The sequence below is a fragment of the Oculina patagonica genome, chromosome 2 (assembly GCF_052425735.1).
Source record: "Oculina patagonica isolate OP01 chromosome 2, crgOcupat, whole genome shotgun sequence".
NCBI lineage: Eukaryota > Metazoa > Cnidaria > Anthozoa > Scleractinia > Oculinidae > Oculina > Oculina patagonica.
In genome coordinates this window covers 36879835-36905577 of record NC_135759.1, presented here as the reverse complement: position 1 = coordinate 36905577, position 25743 = coordinate 36879835, and the positions used below count along the sequence as shown (strand labels likewise).

The 25743-nt window shown below is 38.8% G+C and overlaps 3 protein-coding genes across 5 annotated transcripts; 2 read left to right on the top strand and 1 right to left on the bottom strand.

Moving 5' to 3' along the window:
* The first annotated feature begins 416 nt into the window (after positions 1-416).
* On the top strand, positions 417-5378 carry LOC144644537 (serine incorporator 1-like). The gene is made up of 5 exons (XM_078504049.1): positions 417-1038; positions 1980-2172; positions 2802-2998; positions 3666-3884; positions 4463-5378. Exons 1-5 carry the CDS (start codon positions 657-659, stop codon positions 5164-5166), a joined length of 1695 nt encoding a protein of 564 aa, XP_078360175.1. The 5' UTR covers positions 417-656; the 3' UTR covers positions 5167-5378.
* Positions 5379-6431: 1053 nt separating this feature from the next.
* LOC144644535 (uncharacterized) lies at positions 6432-12218 on the bottom strand. Its single transcript, XM_078504048.1, has 6 exons — positions 12096-12218; positions 10595-10625; positions 10055-10189; positions 8579-8767; positions 7805-7861; positions 6432-7297 (listed from the first exon to the last, which is right to left on the bottom strand). The coding sequence occupies exons 1-6, from the start codon at positions 12096-12098 to the stop codon at positions 7272-7274; spliced, it is 441 nt and encodes a 146-aa protein (XP_078360174.1). The 5' UTR covers positions 12099-12218; the 3' UTR covers positions 6432-7271.
* Positions 12219-12274: 56 nt separating this feature from the next.
* Positions 12275-23185, top strand: LOC144644534 (riboflavin-binding protein-like). 3 transcript variants are annotated; one of them, XM_078504046.1, is made up of 4 exons: positions 12275-12360; positions 15655-15919; positions 20249-20488; positions 21186-23185. In XM_078504046.1, the coding sequence occupies exons 2-4, from the start codon at positions 15656-15658 to the stop codon at positions 21414-21416; spliced, it is 735 nt and encodes a 244-aa protein (XP_078360172.1). In that variant the 5' UTR covers positions 12275-12360; position 15655; the 3' UTR covers positions 21417-23185. The 3 variants fall into 3 exon arrangements, with proteins under 3 accessions (XP_078360172.1, XP_078360173.1, XP_078360171.1); XM_078504047.1 differs by lacking the exon at positions 12275-12360 and adding an exon at positions 15528-15545; XM_078504045.1 differs by lacking the exon at positions 12275-12360 and having other exon boundaries at positions 15615-15919.
* The last annotated feature ends 2558 nt before the right edge of the window (positions 23186-25743 follow it).

The window sequence follows — 25743 nt, the reverse complement described above, 5'->3', positions numbered from 1 at the left end:
AATGACCCAACTAGAAAGCATTTGATCATTCAACTATTCTTTCAAGTTGGGGGTATACTTCCTATCTTAGCTAGTTTACAGGTACTCTACTAAATTAAACGTATAAAAATAAAAACGATTACAAATAAAAATACTACTTTAAAAATAAAGTTCTGGTCAGGTTCTATACTAAGCCCCTCTATCCGGAGTTCAGCGCATGGTTCATTAGGCCACCGGGCCTCCACAAACATTTTATTATTATCATTTTTAGTTAATTATGTTAAATTGCGGTTGTTAAGCAGAAATTATGAAACTACATCAGAAAAGATTCTTTTCACTGATTGAGCACCGCAACGACGAAGTTTTAATTGTCCTGTCAGAGTGGTTCATAATTGTTTTTTGTTTACGTACACACACAAAAATAAAATAAATTTAACATCGCACGAAATTTCACGATCTGTTCTCAGATCAATTATTTTATAACCTTTTACAAAATAGATTGTTGCCAGTTTATGCTACACCGTTTATGTTACAAGAAAGTTGGTTTATCATTTCACAAACACATTTGCCCGGTGACGTTATACCGACACAATAGTGCCACCAGCTGAGAAAGGTAGCCAAAAACATCTTTTTTTTCTCGCGAACCAGTGCAATAAACAAACCTCCAGCTCGCTAGGATGAAAGACCAGTCCGAGGATCGACAGGACTGCAACCAAGGCATATGCTCCTTCTGTTGCGTCTGCAGCAGACTCAAGCGATCGACAGTAACGCGAGTTAACTACACACTGCTTCTCCTCCTAGTGACTGTATTGTGTTTTGTTCTGTCAGTTCCACGCATGAGAGACAAGCTCAACGCTATTCCGCATTTCTGCAACGAAATGGTGGATTCGAGAAGCTGCGACAATCTTGTGGGTTATAGAGCTGTATATCGTGTGTGTTTGGGCACAGCTATGTTTTTTCTTGTGCTCTCCGGGATTTTATTTGGCGTGAAAAGTGCGGAGGAAGTCCGCGGGCGTATTCACAATGGATTCTGGTACATCAAGTTTTTGATGTTAGTTGGTTAGTAATTGCAAAACTTGCCTACAATAGTTGGCCTCTCTTAAGTTTCGAAACTTTCTTCTATTAACTTAATGTAAATGTGTTTTCGTGTAAGAGAAGTTTTCACTTAAGTGTCATCTCGACAGTAATTTCGCAGTTGTTTTGGTTTTGCATTACTACGCTTAGTGATTGGTTTATAAAATTCGCGCCACTATCTCAACCAATCAGAAGTCAAACCAAAAATCTATTGAGACTCTCTCATACACGTTTCGCGCGCTTACCACTGACTTCAAGTATTTCGCTTCGAGTTTTGATTGGTTCAATTCACTGGCCTGTCTGTGTCCTTTGTGATTGGCTAAATATAGAATAATTTTATTGGTTTTGCTTATACGACACTCAATTCAAAATCGCCCTATGCATGATTACTAGCTAGAAGTAGCGACAGGTCAATAGGAAGTGAGGGCGATATTTCAGTCAGAAGATGGTCGCAGCGAGTATTTTATATTTATCATGAAAACACAAATGTTCTTATCAGTGACCACTCAGGCTAATTTAAAAAGTTTTGTTGTGCTTTTTTTACCCGATAGCCAGATAGCGTACTTTGCCTAAGCTATGAAGAGAATTTTGATTAATTACAGAGAACAACTAAGGCTAGATTTCCTTTACACTTTCCACAGCTAGTTCAAATTTTACCCAAGATATCATATAAATTTATTTTTAAACTTCAAAAAAAAAAAAAAAAATTTTGTCACTAAAAAAAAAAAAAAAAAAAAAAAAAAAAAAAAAAAAATTTATAATGTTTACACCCTGTTTGTGTTATATTTCATAAATCTATTTTACAGAATGAACACTCGAAGTATTTTTTGGTTCCGTTAAGTAATGGTGAAATGTCTTTCGACAACAATACGCAAAACTTGTGTACTTTTCTTTTTTCTGACATTTAATCGACTTCTTTGTTACAGCTTTGATCACGTGTTCGTTGCTGATACCCCAGTCTCTCTCGTTCCACCGTGCCTGGATGTACTTTGGACTGGGCGGCGGATTTCTCTTTATTCTCATTCAGCTTGTTTTGTTGGTAGACATGTCTCACTCCTGGAGTGAGACCTGGGTAGAGAAAATGGAGAAAGCATCGACCACATGTCGTTCAAGAAGTTGGTATGTAACTGTTGAATAGCCAGTTAAAATATGACGTCATCTTTACTTAATTCCTAGGTGTAAAATAATTTTGGTGTTAAATGACCATACGCTAACTAGTACATAAAGCAATTTTGGACTGGAAAAGAAGACGGTCAGAAGTGAGAACATTCGCAGAAATAATGAGAGGATACGGAAGACTATATAAGACAAAAAAATTGTAGCTACGTCACGCACGGATGGTTGGTTCATCGTTGACATTTTCTTTCAACTTGTCCCTTAACATTGTTGCATTGCAAGTGTTTTTTCGCTTATTACTTTCCGTGTTGCAAGTTGCGGTAACAATGCATGATGCGCGAAGGAGGCGTGGGTTCAACTTTGCACCGGTGGTAATGCGCGCAACAACACTTTACTGAAAACTTGCAATTGCAACAATGTTGCGAGACAAGTTAAAGAAAATGTTGCCCGTATCACAGGGCCTTTACTGGAACTTTAAGTTTGTTTGTTATCCGTTTCAACCTTACCTAATTTTAACTATCCTTAATTAGTTTTCGTGTCACGTATACCTCTTTGGTCAAACTCAATTATGGTAACTGAATTAAATCGTTCCGGTTAAACATTTGCATGATAATCTTCTGTCTTTTCTCCAGGTACCTCACTTTCCTGTCGTGTACCGGCCTGTTGTTCATCATATCCATGGTAGCTATGATATTCTTCTTCAAGTATTTCGCTCGCGATGCCCAGTGCCGAACAAACTTATTCTTTGTCTCGTTCAGCTTGTGCCAGTGCGTCGCGGCCACTGTGATCAGCGTTCTTCCCAAAGTGCAAGAGGCGCAGTCAGGCACCGGTAAGTGACGTCATAAAATCACACATGCGCCGAAGTATTAGCACAATCGCAAAATGAGGGAGGATCAGCATGGGGATGACTGATAGCTGAAAATTGGTCAAAATTTTAAATGTCTGCTGAGAAATGACGCGTTTTTTAACTCAATAGCAGAGATGCGAGATGAAATTTACTGATAGCTAAGAAATGGACTGAAATTTTAAATGAAAGCTTATATTCTCGTCTCCAGAGCCGCTTGTCCCTCTTATCCGGCAGAACCTGGGGCTCGAGGAAAAAGTGGCTCTGGGGACACATGATTTGGTTGGCTAGAACTCGATAACAAAGGCAATTTTAATTTAGCAAATCAAATCAACCGTTTTAAAATCCCTCTGTTGTAAGGAATTTTAGTACGGTTCAATTGATTGGTCACATTCAAAATCTCTTTGTTAAAGTCTAGCCAATCAAATCAAGTTTCCCCAGAGCCACTTGTTTCTCTTGCCCCAGGCTCTGCCGGCTAAGGGGGACAAACAGCTTTGGGGACGAGAATCGCTAAAAATGTAACTGATAACCAAGATTCCAGCACCCCCATCCAGGCCCTTTAAAATGGTTCAAGTTATCTTTTCTTTCAAGGTGGGAGCCCTGCTAGTTATCCATTATTTAACCATCTAAGACCATTGTTCATTCTCCTCAGGTTTGTTTCAAGCTGCTGTGGTCATAACGTACACGACATATCTCACGTGGTCTGCCCTCTCTCACGAGCCAGATGACTTGTGCAATCCACCAGGCTACGTCATATCCGGCTACGACCAAACTACTGGTCTGAGTATGCAGGGAATTGTCAGCGGTGTATTCGTATTCGTCATGCTCATTTATGCCAGTTTTAGCACAGCTATGAGTGCTTCAAAGCTAAGTAAGTTATCTGGCATGGTCCGTTGTTCTGGTAGAATGCGCGCGCAAAAAGAGCAAAAGGTCCGATTAAAGGTCTCCAACACTTATAAATTAAAGGATCAATACTACCACCGCTTTATCAGTTGACGCTATAACTAGTATCAAGCGAATGCCCAATTAGCCATAAACAAAATTGTGGGCATCTTCTGGCATAACAGGTTACCATAGGGACATTACAACCTGTCAAGAACACCTTTAATTTAGCTTTAAGTGCTTAGAACTCGAAAACGAGCCCAGTGACCCCCATATTATTATCTAATTTTAATTAACATGTTAAGATACAACGTTTGGCAAAGTTTTAAAACTCTACGGAAAGGATTGATAGCCACCTTACCATTTTGAATTTAATTTCATTGAATTCGTTTGTGCTTTGTAATGTTATTTTATTTTATTTTCCATGGCTAGTTATCAGTATCCCTATCTTGTTTGATCATTTATCATCTGCTATTTTATTTCTTATCAGTAGACATTACTTTGTAATTCGTTTAGTCATTATTTGCAAACGATTTTTAACTTGCCATCATTTTCTACTTTACTCAGACAGATGGCGCATTCGCATACAAGATGAACTCAAGACAGAGGCAAAGAGCTCTCCTTCGAAATGCAGTGACGACGTAGAGACTGCTGATAAAGACGAGGAGCATCTAGCATACAACTATTCTTTGTTCCATTTTATCATGTTTCTTGCTTCTTTACATATTATGATGACGCTTACAAACTGGTACAGGCCGTCCCATGCCACAAACCTTAGCGGGCTCGAACGGTCGTGGCCAGCGGTTTGGATCAAAATGGGTTCGAGTAGCGCATGCTTATGCCTCTATATTTGGGCATTACTCGCCCCAGTGCTTAGACCAATGTTTCAAAATTACGTCGATGGCGAGGAAAAAGATAACAAACATCAGTCTGATGTGGTCAGCGTGCATTCCAACCGGGAGCATGCTTTGAAAGATTCTCAAAAGTCGGGAAATGACGAGACAAAACTGGAGCAACCTGTTAAGCAAGTTAGAGACAATCTGCAAACAGACTCCAAAGTAGACAATAGCGAAGGAAATAAACTCAAGGGCAATACTAACAAGGAAAAAGAACATAAAGCGAAAGATTCAGAATCTATAGATACTACACAGACGCCCTTGTCAGAAGCTGATAAAGAGGTTTTAAGACTTCAAGGCAAGGTTTTAAGATTGCAAGAGAAAATAGCTAAGTTACAACACAAAGTTGCTGAACTTCAAGGACTCAATGTCTAATAGCCATGTTTGCTTGACCACAAAACAATTCCCCACCTTCCTTTTCCGTTACTTATTCGCCTTGGAACTGGAGTGAGGTGGTCATATGTTGCATCCATTTGGCTTGTTCAAATCAACCCCGCTCGCTGGTTGATTAACGAATGTATGATAAAATTGAAATAAATCGCTATTTTGTAACTATTTTTGATAGAAAATAATAAAAAAATAATGGTAATTTACAGTGGGATCTTCCACTAATTGGCTCTTCTTGATCCCACTGATTTTATCCCTTATTTTTTTATTTATTTATTTATATATATATATTTTTTTTTTTGGGGGGGGGGGGGTCGCCCCCCCGTTTTGATATGTTGTAGGACTTTCAATAAACAAACCTCCTTTCTCCATAACGCCACTAGTAGAGGTCCACAGACTGTTAAGATTGTTTTTTTTTTGACGTTATCTTTGACATTTGCGACATCAGAGCCTCATTCTATGCCTTCTGAAGACAAAAGAGCTACACAAGAAGCAAGGGTCAAGAAGCACCATTTAGTAAGACCGTCTGAACTAGGGCTTTCCACAAGTTGCTCGAGATTTCCAAAAAAATTGCCAGTTATTTCTCAAAAAGTTGCTCAAAAGTTGCTCCAAAAAAGTTGCTTCTGATAATAAAAGTTGCTCGAAAACTGTTCCAAAGATTCCAAAACGCTGCTTCTAATCAAGAGAATTTCTATAAGCTATGCTAATTTCCCTTTGAGGGTTAGATTTCTGAACATTTTTATTTGCAATTTTACAGCAAACGAAATATCTTAAAAAACATTTGTAGGGGAAAATTCGTTTAAAAACAAGGATTTCTTTAACTGAGAAAAATCGTAAAGATATCAATGACATGATGTTTGCTGACGAGTTTTGAAATGTTTTAACACAGAATTAGCCGAAAGTTGAAACGATAATCTTCGGAAATCTTCGGTCTGAAAATAACTCAAAATGCAACAAGTTGCTTAAGAGAAAACAAGTTGCTCAAAGGGGAAAAAGTTGCCTCAAAATATAAAAAGTTGCCAAAACGTTGCCGAGCAACTTGTGGAAAGCCCTAGTCTGAACTGTCCTTTTAAAAATTTAGGCCAAAACTTGTTAGAACAATCGCGAAGAAACGGATGACGTCTTTTCTGCTGACGAATTTTTAATGCTGACCTCGATCGAAAGTTCAAACATCAAAACTTTCTTTGAAATCTTCGGTAAACTTCGTTTATCTTCGGAAAAGTTCGAAAAGTCATCGGATACGTTCGTATGGCTTTCGAACAAAAATCAGAATCTTCGGAAATTGTCGAAAATGTTGTTAGAACGGAAAAAGTTGCTCTAAATATAAAAACCTGCCGAGTAGTTTTGGGACAGTCTATTGACCCAGACCCCAACCCCAGTAGGCACCCCTTCACTTATCTTTGTGACTATATTTAAAAGCTGATTCTGTGAAAGCTTAGCTTCGATTTTATTTACCTTCACTTTATTGAAAAAAGAAAAAAAAGAAAAAAAAGAAAACGGTTTTAAATTATACATAAATATACAGTGCAGAATATGTGCAACCCTTATATAACATTACCATTTGACTATGTTCAACATTTTTTTTTTATACAAATTTTGTTCCCATATAAACCTACACGTTACAACGTTTGTAATAAATAAGCCGTTAAAACAATGGCTGATAATTACAGGTCTACTGATCTTTGTGTATTTTTTTTCTCAATGCTAATATCATTGCATATTAGGTTCCGATCAGATCATATAACAGAATCTGCTTTCAGTTATAAGCAAATTTTGTCAACTCAGCATCAAGTGCCTGCAATATTCGTTTGGGGTTAAAAGAACCATTCACAAGGCTAAAAAGTTTTAAAACTCTTAACAAAACTTAAACACCATTTACGTTTTTCACTTGCAAACATAATACATGTAGGTCATATTCAGGATTAAAACTTTTAGCCTTGTAAACAGTTCAGTAAATTGAGTGTATAGTGGTGTATAGTGCATGTGTGAAAAGTGAGTGAATTTGCCACCAATCCAGGCAAATTAGTTGAAACCAGCTAATTACATACTGAGTATAATGCAAGCTACTGAGTGTGGAAGTTTTCTTTTCATGATCAGTGTGTGACAGCTCGTACAAGATCTGCAAAAAAATAAAAAATAAAAATAAATATTGGAGGATAACACTGGCAGTCTGGAGTAAACCTGACTTCTTGTTCGTGTCAGAAATTATACTGGTTTTCCAAAACAATTTCCCCACAACTTTTCAGGACTTTTTCCAGATCCAAATGCACAAGGCAATTGTTCTTCAAAACAAACATTTTTGCAAACTGAGAAATTTATTCAACCAAAACAGCAAGGTGGGAGGTGCGGTGGCCTAATGGTTAGTGCGCTGGACTCTGAGGATCCCAGTCCGGGTTCGAGCCCTGGCCGGGGAACTGCATTGTGTTCCTGGGCAAGACACTTTAGTCAGACTTAAAGTGCCTCTCTTCATCCAGGTGTATAAAAGGGTTCCAGTGAATTTAATGCTATTCCCCCTATTCAGGGGGGATTAGAAATTTGTCTTAGTCACTTCATGCTACAGAAACCGTTTTATTTTTTTTGTGTATACCAGGCCTTGTTGTAAAGACAGAAGCAAAAAATTACAAACCTGTATAGCTTATAGTGGCACTGCGGTCCAACTTAAGGTCTTTTAGCATTTGATCAACTACAACAAATCAAAGTACATGTTAGAAAATATTGGTTAATATACAACTAACTGCACAGTGCCTTAACAGTGAAAACACAGTTTCTTGCCCCGTATTCTAATGATTTTATGAAGACAAAGTTGCCCATGTCCTTTCCCCTTCAAATGGCTTCAACTTCCAAACTTCATGTAAGCTGAACCCAGGGAGAGTAAAACATGCCTATCTGTTCAATAACCAACAGCCATGAACTAACCTCACTGAAAATTAAATTCTGAATCTAACAAACACCAAAACAAAGACCACTGAGATGCTAAGAAGCAGTGAAATTAAGCCTGAGTCTCCCTTTGGGGAGTGGTGCCATATAAATTAAAGTGATGCAGAAACCGATACTTCATAGAAACATTTAAAGAACCCAATGAAGGTTCTAGACTCTCACTTTGTGGGTATGGACTAAAGTTGTTTTTATTATAGCTAGAAGCTGAAAACTTAATTGAGGGTTACAGTATTTACTAGACTGTTCACATCCCCATTCCGTGAGTCGAGGCCGCCCCGCCCGGGGGGCAAACCCGGGGGGGGGCCGGATGCTCATAGCGTGGGGGTGGGGGCGGTTTTTTTCCCCCCCCCCCCCCTCCCCCACCTACGGGTTTTTTTCCTCTCCCCATTTTTTCTCCGTTCGTACGTGGCGGCCCGCGGCGGCGTTCTCGCTGGGGGGGACTGTGAGTCTAGTAAGTATTTACATTCTCCTGTGGTGAGCTTATCACCGGTTCCTGTCATCAGATGTTGCAGTTGTTTGCGACTCACAACACCAGTTTTCTTCCTATCTAAAGCTGTGAAAGCAGCCAGAATTTCATGTTCAGTGTTGATGTTCTTGCCACGTTGCTCTGCCATCATCCTTAAGAATTCTGGAAATCGCACCTTTTGTTTTCCTAAAATAAAAAAATGTCTCTGACTTAAAACGACAACTAATATGCCTCCTCCAATATAATATTTCACATCTTTAATGACAATATGCCTTCAGTTAGAAAAATGATTTTTTTGTTTAAACTGTATGCATGTATGCACTGATAAAATAATTAGTATGCATAAATAGGCCAAAATGTCTCATACGTCTGGAGCTTATCTGGGCTTTAACACCAGCTTGGGTCAGATGGGTTGCTAATCCCTCACCCTGGGTCAGTCACACAGTATGCATGCATACACTACAGCACTTATTGTGTGCAAGTTTATGCTTGCTCAATCCAAATTCAAGGCTCTGAAGTAAGTTGCAGTCTGGGGATTTTTTCTGCAGGTTTAGTAATTTTGTTGGGACTTTTTTGGGGGTGAAAGATTTTGGTTAGGGTATTTCAGGGGGTGACAAAAAGCCTAACCCACCTTGTCCTCTTTCTATGCAGACAGTCAGTTTTAGTTTCCAGGGGAAGTTTTGGGAAACTTGGTTGTTAGACTTTTCTGGTTCTGGTTTTGTAAATATATGACTGTTCAATTGGGTTTAACAATGATCTGCTCTCATTTTAAAACAACAGCTCCATGTCACTAAATATACCTCAGTGTACCCCCCCCCCCCCCGACATTGCTTCAAAACTATAAAAGGCATCAGTTTTTGGCTCAATAGCAGTGGAGGAGTGGGGATTATTTGGACGAACTAGCAACAATAATCCTGGAATTCAAAGGACATTCAGTAAATTTGCAAAAATAGGGCACATTATTAATGCAAAGAGCCTGACATAATGGTAGCTGGTAATTAGTAGAAAGAGTTCATGAAATAAATCCTCAAGTCTCACTGTGCCATTTGTAAGCACACATTAATTTGCCCTTCCAGTCATAAACTGATGGTTATTCAGGGTTCGTACCCTTTTCCAGGTCTTTTCAAGGACTCAGATTGATTTTTTCAGGATTCCAAAATTTCACATTACTGGTAACCCTTACACTGCCAAGATCTCAATGAATATAATTTCTCCTTACTCTCTGTACATTTCTTATAAATATGTCAGTTCTGAGAATTCAGTTGCTACTTGAGTTTAACCGATTTGCAGAACTTTCCAGGACCGGTCTTCTTTTTCCAGGACTAAATTCCAGTCCTGGAAAGTTCCACAATAAAATTCTAGGACTTTCCAGATTTTTCAGGACCCATACGAACCCTGTTATTACATTGAATTTGCCTTAATTCTGATTCTTGAACCTGGATTAAGACATTTCTGAGAAGCCTACAGACTTACCAGCTTTCTTCATGAATGCTGCAATTTCACTGTGTGTTATATTCTCTCCTAAGGATCTCATTATCAGGCCCAATTCATTTTCACTAATCATACCATCACTATCACCATCAAATAGGCAGAAACATTCTTTGAACTCTACAAAACAAACAACAGCAGAATAAGCAATTTAGTCTCAAAAATTGAAAAAGTACATGACATTGTATATTCAAACAGAATTTCAGTACCTTAATTTTTGTTTTTTGTTTTTATTTTTTGGCCACACAAAGGAAATATTACAAAACAGGAAACAGTAGAATGACCTTAATTAAGTTAGAAAAAAAGTGGCAGGGAGATCGAGAAAAAAAAAAAAACTAGGAAGCGTATGCATCTTTTAGCCACCCAATTTAACTAAGCTGACTACAAATAATTAAGTTAGTTAGTTACATGGCCTAAAGTTACTAATAAAAATAATAAAAAGTAATAAGCTAGAAAATGAAATGCTATCCATACTTCATATTAAAGTAATCATTAATTATCATCCCAAGAAATGTTCTACTGTACCATCAATTTGACTCTCTGTAAATCGCTCAACCTGAAAGGAGAATTCATGCCAGAGTTAATAAGACCCATATGGACATTGCTTTTATGAAACACTGTGCTATAAGCTTTTGATAGTCGGCGAGGCTTTCACCCCTCACCAACCATAAGCTGATAGAAACCTTGAGGCTTGCTGTCTAATTGTCACAGTGTGACCCAGGCTGCATTCTATGTAGGTTACGCCGAAAATCTTCGGCGTGGATTTCAAAATTGCATGGTGTACCAGTTGGCGTACGATTGTAGTCGGCACCTTTGAACTGGCGTACAGATGACTCATTTTTGATAAGAATAATAGAGGATCTTGGCATAGACCTATAAAAATATTTGGCATATCTTCGGCGTGGCATGGAATGCACCCTGGAGTGTGACTTCTCCAACCAAGGCCACCCCCTGACAAAATTTTGTGCAAATAATTTGATAAATAAAAACCTTGGACACTAAAAATAAATTTGCGACAAATTGCTTCCTTACAAGCTGCACACTACAGAAGCAATAAATTTATGACATTTTTATCATTTTACCACTAAAACACTATTGGTAAATTTTCAAAGTATTTGCTTGGGTGACCTTAGTTGGAGTAGTTGCATGCACTGTACAGTCAACTCTTGTTATAGCGGACACGCTCGGGACTTCGTTTAGTGTCCGTAATAGCGAGAGCAGAAGTGAAAACGCAAAGTCTGGTAAACAGCTACTGACGCAATTGATGCAAAAATAATTATTAAAGAAGACTTCTGAAGTGTGTTTCGACAAATAGTATTTAACACACTGCAATTTTCTGCAATAATGTTATGTGAGAAGTTCATGGTGTCCGCTTTATCGAGAGTCAAAACAATAAAATTGTTCTTTTGGTACCACGAAAGTGTCCGTAATTCCGTAATAGCGAGAGTCCGTAATAGCGGGAGTCATTTCCAGTCAAACCTCTATAACTTTCGCCGGGGATCTGAATTTTGTCCGTAATATCGAGCGTCCGTAATAGCGGCCGGGGGTGTCCGCAAGGCGAGAGTTGACTGTAACTATTAACTCTAACTCTAGCCAGGAATATTATAAAACCTTTTTAATTAATATTTTCAGAAAAAAACGAGGTTATACCTGACAACAGAATAACTACCTGAAATAATCTGAGACCAAAGTTTAGATGTATCAATTGAAATTCATTTACAAACATGTTGTCATGTTAATTTTAAAAACAATGTAAGTTTTATTTTAATAAAATTGTAAATATGCATTGAACGTCAAGCTTTTTTTAGGATTCTCATAAAACTTAGTTTATGTGGCAGCTAGATCAGTGGCTTTGCGAGCACGATATAGCATTTGTACCTTATTGTCTGGTAATATAAATCTCGTATGTAACTGTAATGACGAAGTACAGGAATGTGACAGCTGCAAAATACTACTTGTGTGGAATGATGGAAAATATAAGTGTAATACCATTTGCAACGGAAAATACACTATTCTGATTACTCACCATTTTAAAAAGGACTATAATTTACACAGAAGAAGGCCGTGTAAGAGGATTTAGCAAGACAAAAACATCAAAATAATGAATCCAATATGACAGCGCCGGCTGGGAGAGTCGCTTGTTTGGCCGGTGGAAGAGCAATGGAACCCAGTCTTTGACGAGTTTTTTAAAAAGAAAACTGGAGACGAGAGACACGAAAAACGTGCATCGCAGCGAGTGCAAGAAAGAGCTTCAAACCTCGATCATAACACCTGAGATCGCCTGAAGTAAGGTAAGTTTGAAAAACTTTGTGGAAATTTAAATTACAGTGCAGTTCGATAGAGCGACCCGTATGATGCAAAGAACAGACCTTGCGGTTTAGTTGTCGCATTTTACACACTACTGGCGCGCGATGTTTGAAACAGGTTTCATATGCAGTGTGTCCGACTGCTTATTTATACTCCTAAAACGAACAAGATGTTTGCAACCCGGAGCCAGTCAATAAAATCTAGGTTGGACTGAGAAGCGAATTTATTTTAATATGGCGGGTTTGTCGCGTACCCCAGGGCATCATCGCTCGATCGGGAAAATGTTACTACTGGATAATGGATACGTTGAATTATCAATAGGTCATTGTTGACCACTGTTACGTACAGTATATTATGTATGTGCAGATTACAAACTGTAGACTTGGTATAAAATACAAACTGCAGACTGGGTAAAAAGTACAGTCTGAGACCAAAACTGTTTTTTTTTTAAATACTTGCTATACTAAGTGTCACGCGACAGTGTGCACGCTAAAGTGTGCACACGATCTTTTACCCGGATGTCACGCAATCGCTTTCCGAGTTTAAAATAACGCGATATTTGTGTACGATATTTTCAGTTTTCAATCCACTGCCGTGTAATTGGCATTCCGAGCTCAAAGTGATAACTCTCAGCAGGTTTTCTTGTAGACTGCGAACCGTTGGTTTTTGTTTCTGAAATCCAACGCGTTTCCCCGTCGCAGGCTCCACTGACGGATTTCCTGTGTCTGAAATCCGTCAGCTTAAGGTGGCTCGATCGGATTTTTGAGTGACGATACCTTTCAACTTTGAGCAACTTGTATGTCACCGTGAACAATCTGACTGAAAATCAATCAATATAGCTGTACTAAAGAAAGATGAAAGTTTCGAATGAGATAAGTTTCGTCGAAATCGGAGTAACCATAGCAACATAATGACGTCACCACCCATTTTACACGAGACCGATTTTCTTGTAATAGAGGGATAATTTTGAAAAAGGCTTCTAGATCTTGGACTTGACATAGTTTTCTCAAGGTCTGCGAAATTTGAAGAATTTCTATGAGAGCGTTTTCGAGAAAATTTTGGATGAAGTTTTCAGGTGCTAAAATACAACAAAAACAAAGCAGTCTTAATACATTATTGAGATGAACGTTCACAAGGCCCGATCAAGTAACATTTTGGCCTTAAGTGAATCTTGAACTATCTAATTACCTTGGAAGAAAATCTCAGAGAAATCGTTTCATTTGATTTCTTGAAACATCGGCTTGAATATGAACTGGTATGAAGTGTTATTTCGCTCTTTTATCGAAAAAGGGCCTTCGCTTACTAAAATGATCGCAAAATAAAAAACGCTCGATAGAATTTTTTTAAACTTGGCAGTCAAAAAGAAGAATAAGTTTGTAATGAAATGTCTGATTTTCAAAATAATTGAAACATTTTAAGGCAGTTAATTCAAAGCCTTAATTCAGGTAAACATTGCGCTGTTTTTCACCCTACATCGGATCGCTGCCTCATTATCTGTCTCCATTGTCTCAAGCCGCGTGCATTTGTAAATTCCAGTAGATCATGAATCACTAATTATTTATTACTGGAGATTTTTATGACAATTCTGCCTTGGCCTTGAAACTATTAGGAGACTGAAGATAATACAAGTGCTTTACTAGCCTATTCCTCGTTGTTATTGTATTTTGGCTTGTTAAATTAGCTTGTTTCTGTGCAGTTTTCGGAAAACAAGCAGCTGTCATACATATTCAAGATGTGCTGAAATTTACAAATGCACGGGGCACGACACAATAGAGACTTATAATGAGGCAGCGATCCGATGTAGGGTGAAAAACAGCGCAATGTTTACCTGAATTAAGGCCTTAAATTAACTGCCTAAGAATGTTTCAATTATTTTGAAAATCAGACATTTCATTACAAACTTATTTTTCTTTTTGACTGCCAAGTTTAAAAAAATTCTATCGAGCGCTTTTTATTTTGCGATCATTTTAGTAGCGAAGGCCCTTTTTCGATAAAAGAGCGAAATAACACTTCATACCAGTTCATATTCAAGCCGATGTTTCAAGAAATCAAATGAAACGATTTCTCTGAGATTTTCTCCCAAGGTAATTGGATATTACAAGATTCACTTAAGGCCAAAATGTTACTTGATCGGGCCTTGTGAACGTTTTCTCAATAATGTTTTAAGACTGCTTTGTTTTGTTGTATTTTAGCACCTGAAAACTTCATCCAAAATTTTCTCGAAAACGCTCTCATAGAAATTCTTCAAATTTCGCAGACCTTGAGAAAACTATGTCAAGTCCAAGATCTAGAAGCCTTTTTTCAAAATTATCCCACTATTACAAGAAAATCGGTCTCGTGTAAAATGGGTGGTGACGTCATTATGTTGCTATGGTTACTCCGATTTCGACGAAACTTATCTCATTCGAAACTTTCATCTTTCTTTAGTACAGCTATACTGATCGATTTTTAGTCGGATTGTTTACGGTGGCGTACAAGTTGCTCAAAGTAGAAAGGTATCGTCACTCAAAAATCCGATCGAGCCACCTTAAGCAACTGACCCTAGTGTCACACAATTACTCTTAAATTATTTAAGGGGTCATTTTAATTTGAAGGATAACTCCCTAAAAACTCAATAAAAATATCATTCTTCAAATGCCACTATCTCGTTGAAAATCATATCCCATTTGAGAAATAGCAAGAACAAAAGAACCATAGTACCTGAGGTTTATTAGACTGTCAACAGCCCTCTATTTTTTCGTGTTTTTTTTTTCGATCGAGAACCGAAAAATCGAGAGGCTGTGGACAGTCTAGAGGTTCATGCTCACACATGGGGTGGGGCATACGGACCGGGATAGTGATGAAAAGCAAAAGACAGAAGTCCTCTTGAGTTTACAAGTGTTGACAGACTGAAAATTAAATTGAAAACAAAACATCACGAACAATGATAGTGATACCGTGAGTAAACTGGAAATGGAAGTGTAAAAATAAATATCAAATCACGGACGGAAATGACAAAACTGCCACATTGGGTTTCCGTATAGGAATCAATGGTCATCAATGAAGTTCTCGCCATTAGCTTTTACTTCACTCCGTTGGCATTGTTTTTATTTGTTCATATTTCAGTTGAGTTGAATTCCACAGTTTGTTTTTTTCTTTTTATAAGCATCGGTCACTGATATGTTACCGGGTAAGTTGCCACCCGTAATGTTGAGCCTCGTATTGAAGTTGAGGTTACGTTTTGCGGTTCAGAACGTGGCTTATTTCATCATATTCATGAACTGTTACTCATTTTGCAGAATGGCGCGTCCAAGTGGAGTACTTTTGTGCTTGCTATTTGCAGCGGTTATTGGAGAATTTTGTCTGGCAGACAGCGAAGTAGATCAATGCATCAAAGGCCCTGCTCACAAGGACAAACCCTCCCCTGAGGGTCCAGGATATGTAGAATGCCTTCCTTGGAAGAAAAGTGCGTGCTGCACAGCCAAATTCACCGCTGAACTCAAGCGTAGCAACGTGGAAGTCTTGTATAACTTTTCATGGAATCACTGCCAAAATTTGTCAAAGGTAAGACGAGTATTACAGGCTTTAATAAGGACGTATTGATAGCAACTAGTTATTTTTAGCGTGGCTGGGCTCTCCTTGAATGTAAAGAGCGCTCAGGAATAAGATTTCGCCCGGGAGGTCTCGTAGACCTTTGGACGCACTGATGCAATGCGGTTGTCAGTCACGTCACGTAGTGGCAGAAAAAGCGGAAACGAATTAACCAACCAAAGCTTTACGCATATCGCGTGATCACAAGGCTAGAATAACCAATATCAATATTTACCTTTTTAATTGACTCTATTTTGAGGCTCTTAATGGGGTGGTGGCTTCTCGGTTACGGGTTAAAATTTTGGCTTATTTACGGCTAACGATAATTTATTTTCATTACGGTTAACACTTTGTTTTTAAAGTTAGAAATCAGTTTCCATTATTTAAAAACATATTTTAGGTCTTAGGGCCATTCTCGGACGAAAAAATGATCTTGTCCGTTTGACTTAAAATTGCTGAAGGATCTTTTACGGATAACGGTTACGGCTAAATGTTTTGGTCATTTTACGGCTAACTGTTAACCCTTTGAGACCCTCAATTTTTAGCGTGATGTAAATGAGAGCTCGAGGTTTTTGTCCTATTGTGGAATTGAACTCTTTATTAATACACCCCAGTGATGATTGTTATCCGGATCAACTTGAACCTAACTTACATTTTTCTTTCTTTTTGTTAACCTCCCGCACGCTACATAATCATAATTTGCCAGGATATTTAGCTGGATAATGCCGCTTTCAAAACAGAAATCTTATAATAATTACTAAAAATCGAGTATTCCAACTACGTGTGAAACGCCTTTGTCATTTATTAGTAAAAAGCATTAAATAATCTGCAATTCAAATTAAAAAAAAATCAAATTGAATCTTTTTTTCTTTGTGTTGGTGTTGAAAGCTTTTATAATAGACTAGCTGCTCGAATAAGTAAGCGTTCTTGGATTGGCTGCGTTGACTCGTCGATGGCCTGCCAACCGGCAACGTGTCCAAAAATTTTAATTTTCTACCATTCATGTAATACAGTTAACTCTCTAAGACGGACACCTTCGGTTTTAGGTCCATCTACCTGGAAACAAAAAAAAAATACACAGTACTAAACAGGGCTTAACGTTAAATTATGCCTTTTTAACTTAAAAACGTATTTCGATCAACACCGTGGCTTGTTTCGGAACGTTTTTTTTGCCCGCTTATAAGCCACCCCCCCCCCCCCCCCCCCTTTCAGTTTATAAGCCCACCTAAAACATACATACATACATATACTTTATTTATACACGGTAAAAACATCAGTTACAAAGATTAAAACACACACAAAAAAAATACTGATTTACATGTTTGCCGTGTGGGAGCACGAGGGAGACATCAGGCAATTGATAAATCTTTTAAATTGGCTAGAGGAACTAGCAGCTCTGACATCGTGGGGAAGACTATTCCACAACTTTGCCCCACTGTAACAGAAACTTCGTTTTAAAAAATCAGTACGGGGCTTAGGTAGAGCTAACTTATTTGCCTTGTCTCTAAGGTTATATTCTGTGCTGAATGGTGTAAATAGGTCTTGTAAGTACTCCGGAGCTTGTTTATTGATAGTATTAAATATTAGTTTCGCTTTAAGCTTTTTCCTTCTGGTATAGAGGGTATCCCATCCTAGCTTTGATCGTAAGGCGGTAGCACTAGAAAAGAAATCCGACTTCGTAATGATTCTTAAGGCGCGATTTTGTAACTTTTGTAATTTATCAGCTAGTTCATTGCTTAGACCATCCCACACAGGACAGCAATAGTCGAAATACGGTTCAATGAGAGCTCTATATAGCAAAATAGCTGTCTCTTCGCAAATGAATGGCCGTAGCCTTTTAGAGCACCTATACCAGAGGAAACAACCCTGGCAATCTCATTGACATGTTTGGTCCATGACAAATGTTGGTCAATGTGGATTCCCAGCGATTTAGTGTGGCAGACTCTATTAATCTGTTGGCCTTCTATATGTATATTTGCTGAATGGTCGGCGGTATTTGCAAGCCTCTGACGCGAGCCAATAAACATAAGCTCGGTTTTAGCAATATTTTAACTTAATTTATTTACCGTCAGCCATTCGTGAAGGTTGACAAGTTCGTTATTTATTGAGTGTTCTAGTTCGGGTAAGCTATTGGCGGCAATGCTAATGCTGGTATCATCAGCATACATCCGATGGGAGGCTTTACTTAGACAATTCGGCAGATCGTTGATATATATCAAGAAAAGGATAGGCCCAATTAAGCTTCCCTGTGGGACGCCACATGTAACAGGGCGCGCGCCAGATAGCTCACCATTAACTAGACACTTTTGTTGGCGGTCACTGAGATAAGAGTCAAACCACCTTAGGGACTTTTGATCAATTCCATAGCAAGCTAACTTTCGCAAAAGAATCTTGTGGTCTATTGTGTCAAAAGCCTTTTTTAAATCTATAAATACTACACCATTAATAAAACCGTTGTCTATATTAACAGACCAGCTGTTAGTGGCTTCAAGCAAGGATGTAAGGGTGCTATGCATTGATCTAAAGCCGGATTGACAGTTAGCTAGCAGATCGTTAACGTTAAGATACTCAAAAATCTTAGCAACAGCAGGAATAATCGAAATCGGTCGGTAATTATTAACATCCTGTCTAGCTCCCTTTTTAAAAATTGGCGTGACCCTAGCTAATTTCCATTCCATTGGAACAATACCAGAGGAGATCGATTGATTGAACATAAATGTTAGGGATGGTGCAAGATAATTGGCTGCTAATTTGAGAAACTTGGATGGTAGATTGTCAAGGCCAGTCGCCTTATTAACTTCTAAATTTTCAAGTAATTTCAGGACTTCACTCGTACAACAACTGCTGAAAGTAAAGCCGGTCTTGTTAGCAGAGATAAGAAAGCTTTCTGGTTGGGTATTTACCGGAGGTATTCCTCTTGCCAAATCATGGCCAATTTTCGCAAAATGATGATTAAAGGCCTCTGCCATGTCAGCTGCAGAACTTATCTTGTTATCACCAATTTCGATATGAGCAATAGTTTTTCTCTTGTGATGACGAGAACTTAGTTCATTGATAAGTTGCCAAGTCTTTCGGGGATCCTTTTTCATGTTAGCAGCAAGGTTTTCATTAAAATATCTGCGTTTAGCATACTTAATAGAATTGTTAACTTGATTTCTGGCGGCTTTGAAATCCGCCCAGTGAGACTGATCATTAGTTTGCTCCGCCTTCTTTTTCAGGAAGTCCCTTTTACGCATTTTACGAACTAATTCGTAAGAGATCCAAGGCGAATTCTTGTTCCTAATTCTTTTTGATTTGGAGGGAGCATGTTTATCTATACAGATGAGTAATTGATTCTTCCAAAACTCCCACATTTCGCTGGGATCTGAAAATTGACTTACGTCATCCCATGGTCTTTGAGCTACGTCTCTAAGGAAATCCTCCTTGTTGAAGTTCTTAAAACTTCGAGTAGTAATAATTTTGGCCTTGCCAAAATTGGTGAAATGCGTTTTTCGAATTAAGTAAATAACGGAGTGGTCGCTGATCCCTAAGGGCACAACTCCTGATCTGACTATTTTATCAGGGGTATTAGTTAAACACAGATCAGTTAGTGACTGAGATTGAGCTGTTACCCTCGTTGGCTCTTTGATTAATTGCTTAACGCCGTAGATATCACAAACGCTGTGGAGTTTTGGAGAGTTGCCGTCTACGGCGCCCGGTAACATATTTATGTTAAAATCGCCTACGAGATAAAGCTCCAGGTTTAGACCGTCAATTTATGCCAATTAAGTTTTCAAAATCGTTGAGAATATCAGGCGGAGAATTTGGAGGTCTATACCAGGTACTAACAAGAAATGGTCGTTAGCGGGGTTTGGTTATTTCAACAGTTAAACATTCTAGCTTATCGATAATAAGATCTTCTCGTACTCTATAATTGAGATTACTACGTAGGTAAAGGCAGACCCCGCCACCATGACGGCCGTTTAACATCCTGTCTTTCCGAACAATTTCAAAACCTGGTATGTAGAGTTCATCGTCATTAATTGTATCATCTAATTTGGATTCGTTAATGGCAAGAATATCAATTTTGGAGTCTTCCATGAAAACTCTTAACTCAATGTGTGCAGTTAAACTGTTTATATTTAAGCATGCAATAACTAGACCACGATTAAAAATGAACTTACGATTATCGCCAGACAGCACAGAACTCAGAACTTAAAACTCCTTAGCGCCCTTTTGCTATCGCTACATTCGGGAGGGTTGCCACTGGAACTTTACAAAAAATTTCGTTAAACTTAGTGCTGTTTTCTTTTCCCCGTTTAGGCATGTGAAAGGTACATAAAAAACGAAGAGTGTTTCTGGCAGTGCGAGCCGAATCTTATCAAATGGCACGTCAAAGATGGCGCTTTGCAAGGGGTTCCCATATGTGCTGACTACTGTGATAACTGGTTTGATGCCTGCAAAGATGACTTCACTTGTGCAGAGGATTGGATTAACGATTTCAACTACACTTCCAGTGTCTACAGTTGTCCAAAAGCGTCAAAGTGTCGCAACTTTAGCGAGGTAACGTAACCTTTTAGTGCCCACTACTCGGGTGGGGGGAGGGGGGAGAGGGGGGAGGGAGGTGGTACTCCATATAGTACGAGGATGGGGAGGCTTTGTCCTAAAGGCATACCTTTTGCAGGCTGAAGGTATACAAAGGGGTAGGGGTTTCATGAGTTAATGTATACAGTAGGGTAGGGAAAACTGCCATTTAGGTATTAAAAAGTTTCCTTTCAAAATATATATAACAGACCCACCGAACGGTCGACTTGTTTAACTATTTTCAGAGTTTCAAAAGAAAAAAAAAGAAAATAGATGGAGTACTATCCCTTCTGTAGGTATGTGAAATTGGTACCATTCAGTAGCGGATCCAGACCTGAAGCTTAGTGGCCTGGCGTCCCGATCATTCAGACCCTGGAATAAAGGGGGGGGGAGGGGAGGGGGAATGGGCGCTCTCGAATATAATTTTTCTCGACCCTACGACCCTCTATTTGGCCTAAAAATAAGGTGGGGCCCCGGGCCCCCCGGTTCCCTAGATCCGCCACTGCCATTTCCCTATTGAAGGCGTACACTAAAGGGTTACCTTTTTTGTCGAAAGTTGTATATGAAAGGGTAACGTTTTAGACCTCGGGGTGGAGCCTCCCGTATAGAGGGAAGTCGATAGTCGTAAACGGCTTAAGGGGTAACGAAAGGTAATTATTATTCCATTTTCTCTCAGATTTATACTGATGGCAAAGGTTTGTGCGAAAAGATGTGGGGAAACAGCTTTATCTATGAAAAGAGTGATAACTGCATGGTGATGTGGTTCAACGGTACTAACCCCAATGGAGATGTCAAGCCCAAGCCGACCAGTGCACCCAACCCGACCAGTGCAGCAACGTGCCATTCCAAGTTTATTTATCCAGCAGTGATTCTTAGCCTGATCAACTTGTTGCTGAACAGCTACTAGAAGTCAACCAAGCTTACAATTAATTACACGCCTATTAAACTATAATTTCGCTAGCTATTTTCTCACGTTACAATTTTGGAGTATTCCATTCTCGTCCTCTTTATATTCCTCGTTATATTCCTATAATAAGGTTATTTATTCTACGACGTATGGCGAACATACAGAAGTACATTTCGAGTGAATACCGTTAGGTAGCGCCCCTACCCCCACGGGAAGTAGTGACCCTCGCAAAGGAACAGAAAAATTTCAGTGCTGTTAGTAAATTCGAAAGAAGCAATGATCTACCAAATGCAGCGAACTCCCAAATAACTTGATGGTTGTTCTTTGGGATTAATGAAAGTACATTGTTGCTGTTACAGAAATCGTAGTAGAGGCTTCAGCTTTAATTGCCTCCTCACTCCAACGTCTTACGGATACCGTCTTATAGCAACAAAGAGATACGCAACTTCTTCTTATTATAGAGCGGTTTTAAATTGAGCGTCGACTCGTAGACCTAAAACCAATGTTATCACTCTGGCCAATCAGAGGACACGGACACACAGTGAACCAATCAAAACTCAAAGCTAATACATGTAGCCGGCGCGAAGCGCGAGAAAACGTGCGCGAGCGAGTCACGACTGATTTGGTTTTACTTCTGATTGGCTGAGAAGGAGGCACGAGATTTGCAAACCAGTCACCAAGCATAGAAATGCAAAACCAAAGCAAATGCGAATTACTTTCGATACTCAAGTAGTGAAAACCGCTCTGTCATTAACATAGTGCAAGGAAAACTGCAAAAAAACAATGATTGATTTCTTTTAAAACAATAATGCATTTAACCTTTCTTATGATATAGGTACAAAACCACGGTGCACATTACAACTGAAAGAAGCCTGATATAAAAAAAATAGTCTGCTAGGGTCACTGCGTTTGGCACTGTACAGAAGTTATCCAGTAGTTTTGCAGCTATAACGTTTTCATACAAACTTCTTGTACATCAATTGACAACTCAATTTGTAAACTGGCAACCCGGCATTTTTAACCTAGTGGTAATTTCGGGTTGCCAGAACTCCTTATCTTTAGTAATATATTTATATAACAATTCTGTAATCTAATTTATTGATAAGGAAATAAAGAGGATGTTGTTGCATCAGGTTTTTAACTACAGTAAAAACCTGCGAGTAAGAACCTAACATTTAAGAACCTGTTAGGCTAAAATTTGCCAATTATCTACCATTTTTATAAGAACCTATTTGGCCTACAATTTGGAAACAGGTTCTTAATTTTAAAAATTGATTAAAAATGTTACTTTTGGGAAAATATGATATGATTATTGCTTCATTCTGACATAAACACTATGTGGTATGCAAATTTTATACAAGAAAAGGGCCGAATACCACAAAATTCTCTATAACAACATTGAATTTTTTCTTCAGAACTATTAAGAACCTAATTAGCCTAAATTTTTGTTAATAACCCTTTATGTATGAACCTGTTTAGGCTAACCTGAAAAACAATAGGTTCTTAATCGCGGGTTTTAACTGTATTGGTCAAACGAGGCCAAGCAAGAGAAGATTCGTAGCGTCTTAAACGAAGGCCCCATCGGCTGAAAGAATCGAGCAGCTCCCGGGGACGAGAATGGCGAAATGGTGAGTTTTGTTTATCGAACCACCAAGTTTCAAAAACTGAAGACTACAATGCAAGGCTGAATTATATAATTTACTTTGTTCAACGTTTATGCACGGAGCTATTTTAAAACGGCGTTCTATTAATAAAACAGCTTTAAACAATGTCTGAGCTTTATATGATCAACGTATTATGCATCAGTCGATTGAAACCCCGGCCCCCGATCCCCGGGACTTACCGGGGAATTTAACATTTACCAAGTGTTAAAACCCGGCTTATTTCCCCGCCCTAGGGGCCTAGACGTCTTTTAAAAGCTTTGCGTAGCGGGGGCATCCAAATCGACTTTCAGCAAAAAAACGGACAAAAATCTTGATTTCGTTGCAGTACCTAACAGGTTTTTAAGAGAGATTATCAGTGTCATAGTCGGCGTACGGGCAATTTTTTGCCAGGGGGCGCGGTGAGACATTTGCCCAAAAAATTCTCGCAAGTTGCCCAAATGTTTACGAAACAGTCAAGAAGAAATAAGGGTCATACAATGCACTAACATAGGCTAACAAATGAAGTAAAAAATTGATACATAAGATTCTATCATATCAGCTCATAAAACATGTTAAAAGAAATAGCTGTCTCTACCATTTTGACGGCCGAAGATATCAGCAATACGATCCATGTCATTGTTGACTAGCTACAGAGTTGGAATATGCCCATAAGTGCGATGACAAGTAAAACTTTAGGCTAAGTAAAAAACAAATGTTTCTCTTCCGGATTTCTATAAAAGAGAGAGCGGGCGGGCTCATTTTTCAGTTTTATTTTTTTATTATTATTTTGTTGAATTCCATACCGTTGTTGTTCGAATATCGATGTTTTATCCTTCATCGTCAAATTCTCCAGGCCAGAAGCGAACTTTCAAAATAAATCCTGCAAGGTTATTGACCTATCCAGTACAGACCTAGCGTAACACGGGTTTAAAGTTTTTTTGTTCTTTCTAACTTTTCCAAAACAAATAATAAAAAAGAGGCGGCCCCCAAAAAATGAAGCGGGCGGAGACAAAACATTTTTTTTTTTTTTACTTGGCCATACTGAAACGTTGTCGCCCCATCAGGTGCTGCAGAGGTAAGTTTTCAATCTGTGCAACGCACTGAATGACCGTTCTGCAGAACACGATGTAGCAGGTATCACTGCATGAATATGAACCACGTAAGGAAGCTCTGAAAACTTATCAAACAGATCATTCCCTTGCATTGTCTCCGGCATTTCTGAAACAGTTATGTAGCCTAATCCACGCACACGATGAAAACTCGCGCACATTTTCTGCTCGGCTTCCAGAATCTCGCCTTCGATTTTGTAACATTTAGCATTGCAGAGAAGCTTTCTTTATCAGGTGTTTAACTGTGACAGATATTTGCAGTACAGTGCCCAACAGTAAAAAAAACTACAAATACGTATATCAACAAATGGTCCATTTCAACTATTAACCAGAAACTCATCAGGTGCTTAGCAACCACTGTCTCATGTGAATTTAGTTAACTGACTTTTTCACGCCGTCTTCAGGTTAAAATAGAAACTATCTCTCTCTTTGAAAAAAAAAAACTTCTTAAAAGCTGGCTTTGCCCAAATTTTCTCTTGCTGCCCAAAAAATCTGAGTTGCCCAACATTTGGGGGGGCTGCAGCCCCCCTGCCCCCCCGGCCCGAACGCCTATTTCAAGAAAGCTCGTTCCAATTCAATGGAAAAGATGAGCCATGGGCACGACAATCGCCGCAGTTTCTGCTGTCATCTTCACGGCCAAAATAGAAAACAAAATACACAAACCTATCCTTTGGAAACGTTTTATTGACGACGTCTTTTAAACTGATGTGGGACACAAGAAGAGACAAAATAGAAGAATTTCTTCTAAAGGTAAACAGCTTTCACCTTACGATATAATTCACGGCTGAAATCTCAGAAACCGAAACTACTTTCTTGGAGGCGATAGTGCACAAAGGTAGCAGATTACAAGTACAATATAATGAGTCTATTTTTATCGTGCGAACAGCGTCGTGAAAGGCTTATCAAGGAAGAAGCGTGGAGACTTTTTAGAACGGATTCCTCAGAACGAACATTTTGAGAAAAGCATTTAGTCCTTTATAATAAATCCCGGCTGCCGTCCCCGCCTCAGGTGATCGCGTGCTGTTAAATCACCGCTCCACGGCCCCGGTCTACCGACATTTTGTTAAAACCACCGCCCACCGGGGCCAACGCGCCGTTAAAAGTGCGTTAAATCCCGGCTTTGGACGCGTAAAATCCCCGCTAAGTCCCGGGGGTCGGGGTTTTAATTGACTGATGCATTAAAATGTTATACAATTTGTGGCAAAACTTTACAGAGGAAGACAATGCTGCAAGTAAGGGATCGAAACAAATTGGATGAAGATCTGACCAATCGCAGTTCGTGAAAAAAACTGTTCTCGGTAACTGATGTTTCGACAACCTGAGCGGAAGTCATCTTCAGAGTTAAGTGAAAAGTTGTTTGTGAGTCAATGATGTTTTAAGTCTGGTACGTTGAAACTTATTGGTCAGTTTTGCCGTAATGTTATTGGCTAAGTCTCGTGTAAAGATCATCAACAGTGATAAGACACATCTTCATCCTTAAATAGCACTGATGCAAGGTCAATACCGGGAGGACTAAGACAAGTAAGCTTGTTTTGTACAATTTTTTACTGTTCTTTAAACATCTTATAAGACATG

Coding starts and splice junctions, on each gene's coding strand:
- LOC144644537 (XM_078504049.1), top strand. CDS start 657: ATGAAAGACCAGTCCGAGGATCGACAGGACTGCAACCAAGGCATATGC. Junction 2,173..2,801: donor ACATGTCGTTCAAGAAGTTG/GTATGTAACTGT, acceptor TCTTTTCTCCAG/GTACCTCACTTTCCTGTCGT. Junction 2,999..3,665: donor AGAGGCGCAGTCAGGCACCG/GTAAGTGACGTC, acceptor CATTCTCCTCAG/GTTTGTTTCAAGCTGCTGTG.
- LOC144644535 (XM_078504048.1), bottom strand. Junction 8,768..10,054: donor AGCATTCATGAAGAAAGCTG/GTAAGTCTGTAG, acceptor TTTTTATTTTAG/GAAAACAAAAGGTGCGATTT. Junction 7,298..7,804: donor TGCCACTATAAGCTATACAG/GTTTGTAATTTT, acceptor ATTTTTTTGCAG/ATCTTGTACGAGCTGTCACA.
- LOC144644534 (XM_078504045.1), top strand. CDS start 15,632: ATGAACTGTTACTCATTTTGCAGAATGGCGCGTCCAAGTGGAGTACTT. Junction 15,920..20,248: donor ACTGCCAAAATTTGTCAAAG/GTAAGACGAGTA, acceptor TTCCCCGTTTAG/GCATGTGAAAGGTACATAAA. Junction 20,489..21,185: donor AGTGTCGCAACTTTAGCGAG/GTAACGTAACCT, acceptor ATTTTCTCTCAG/ATTTATACTGATGGCAAAGG.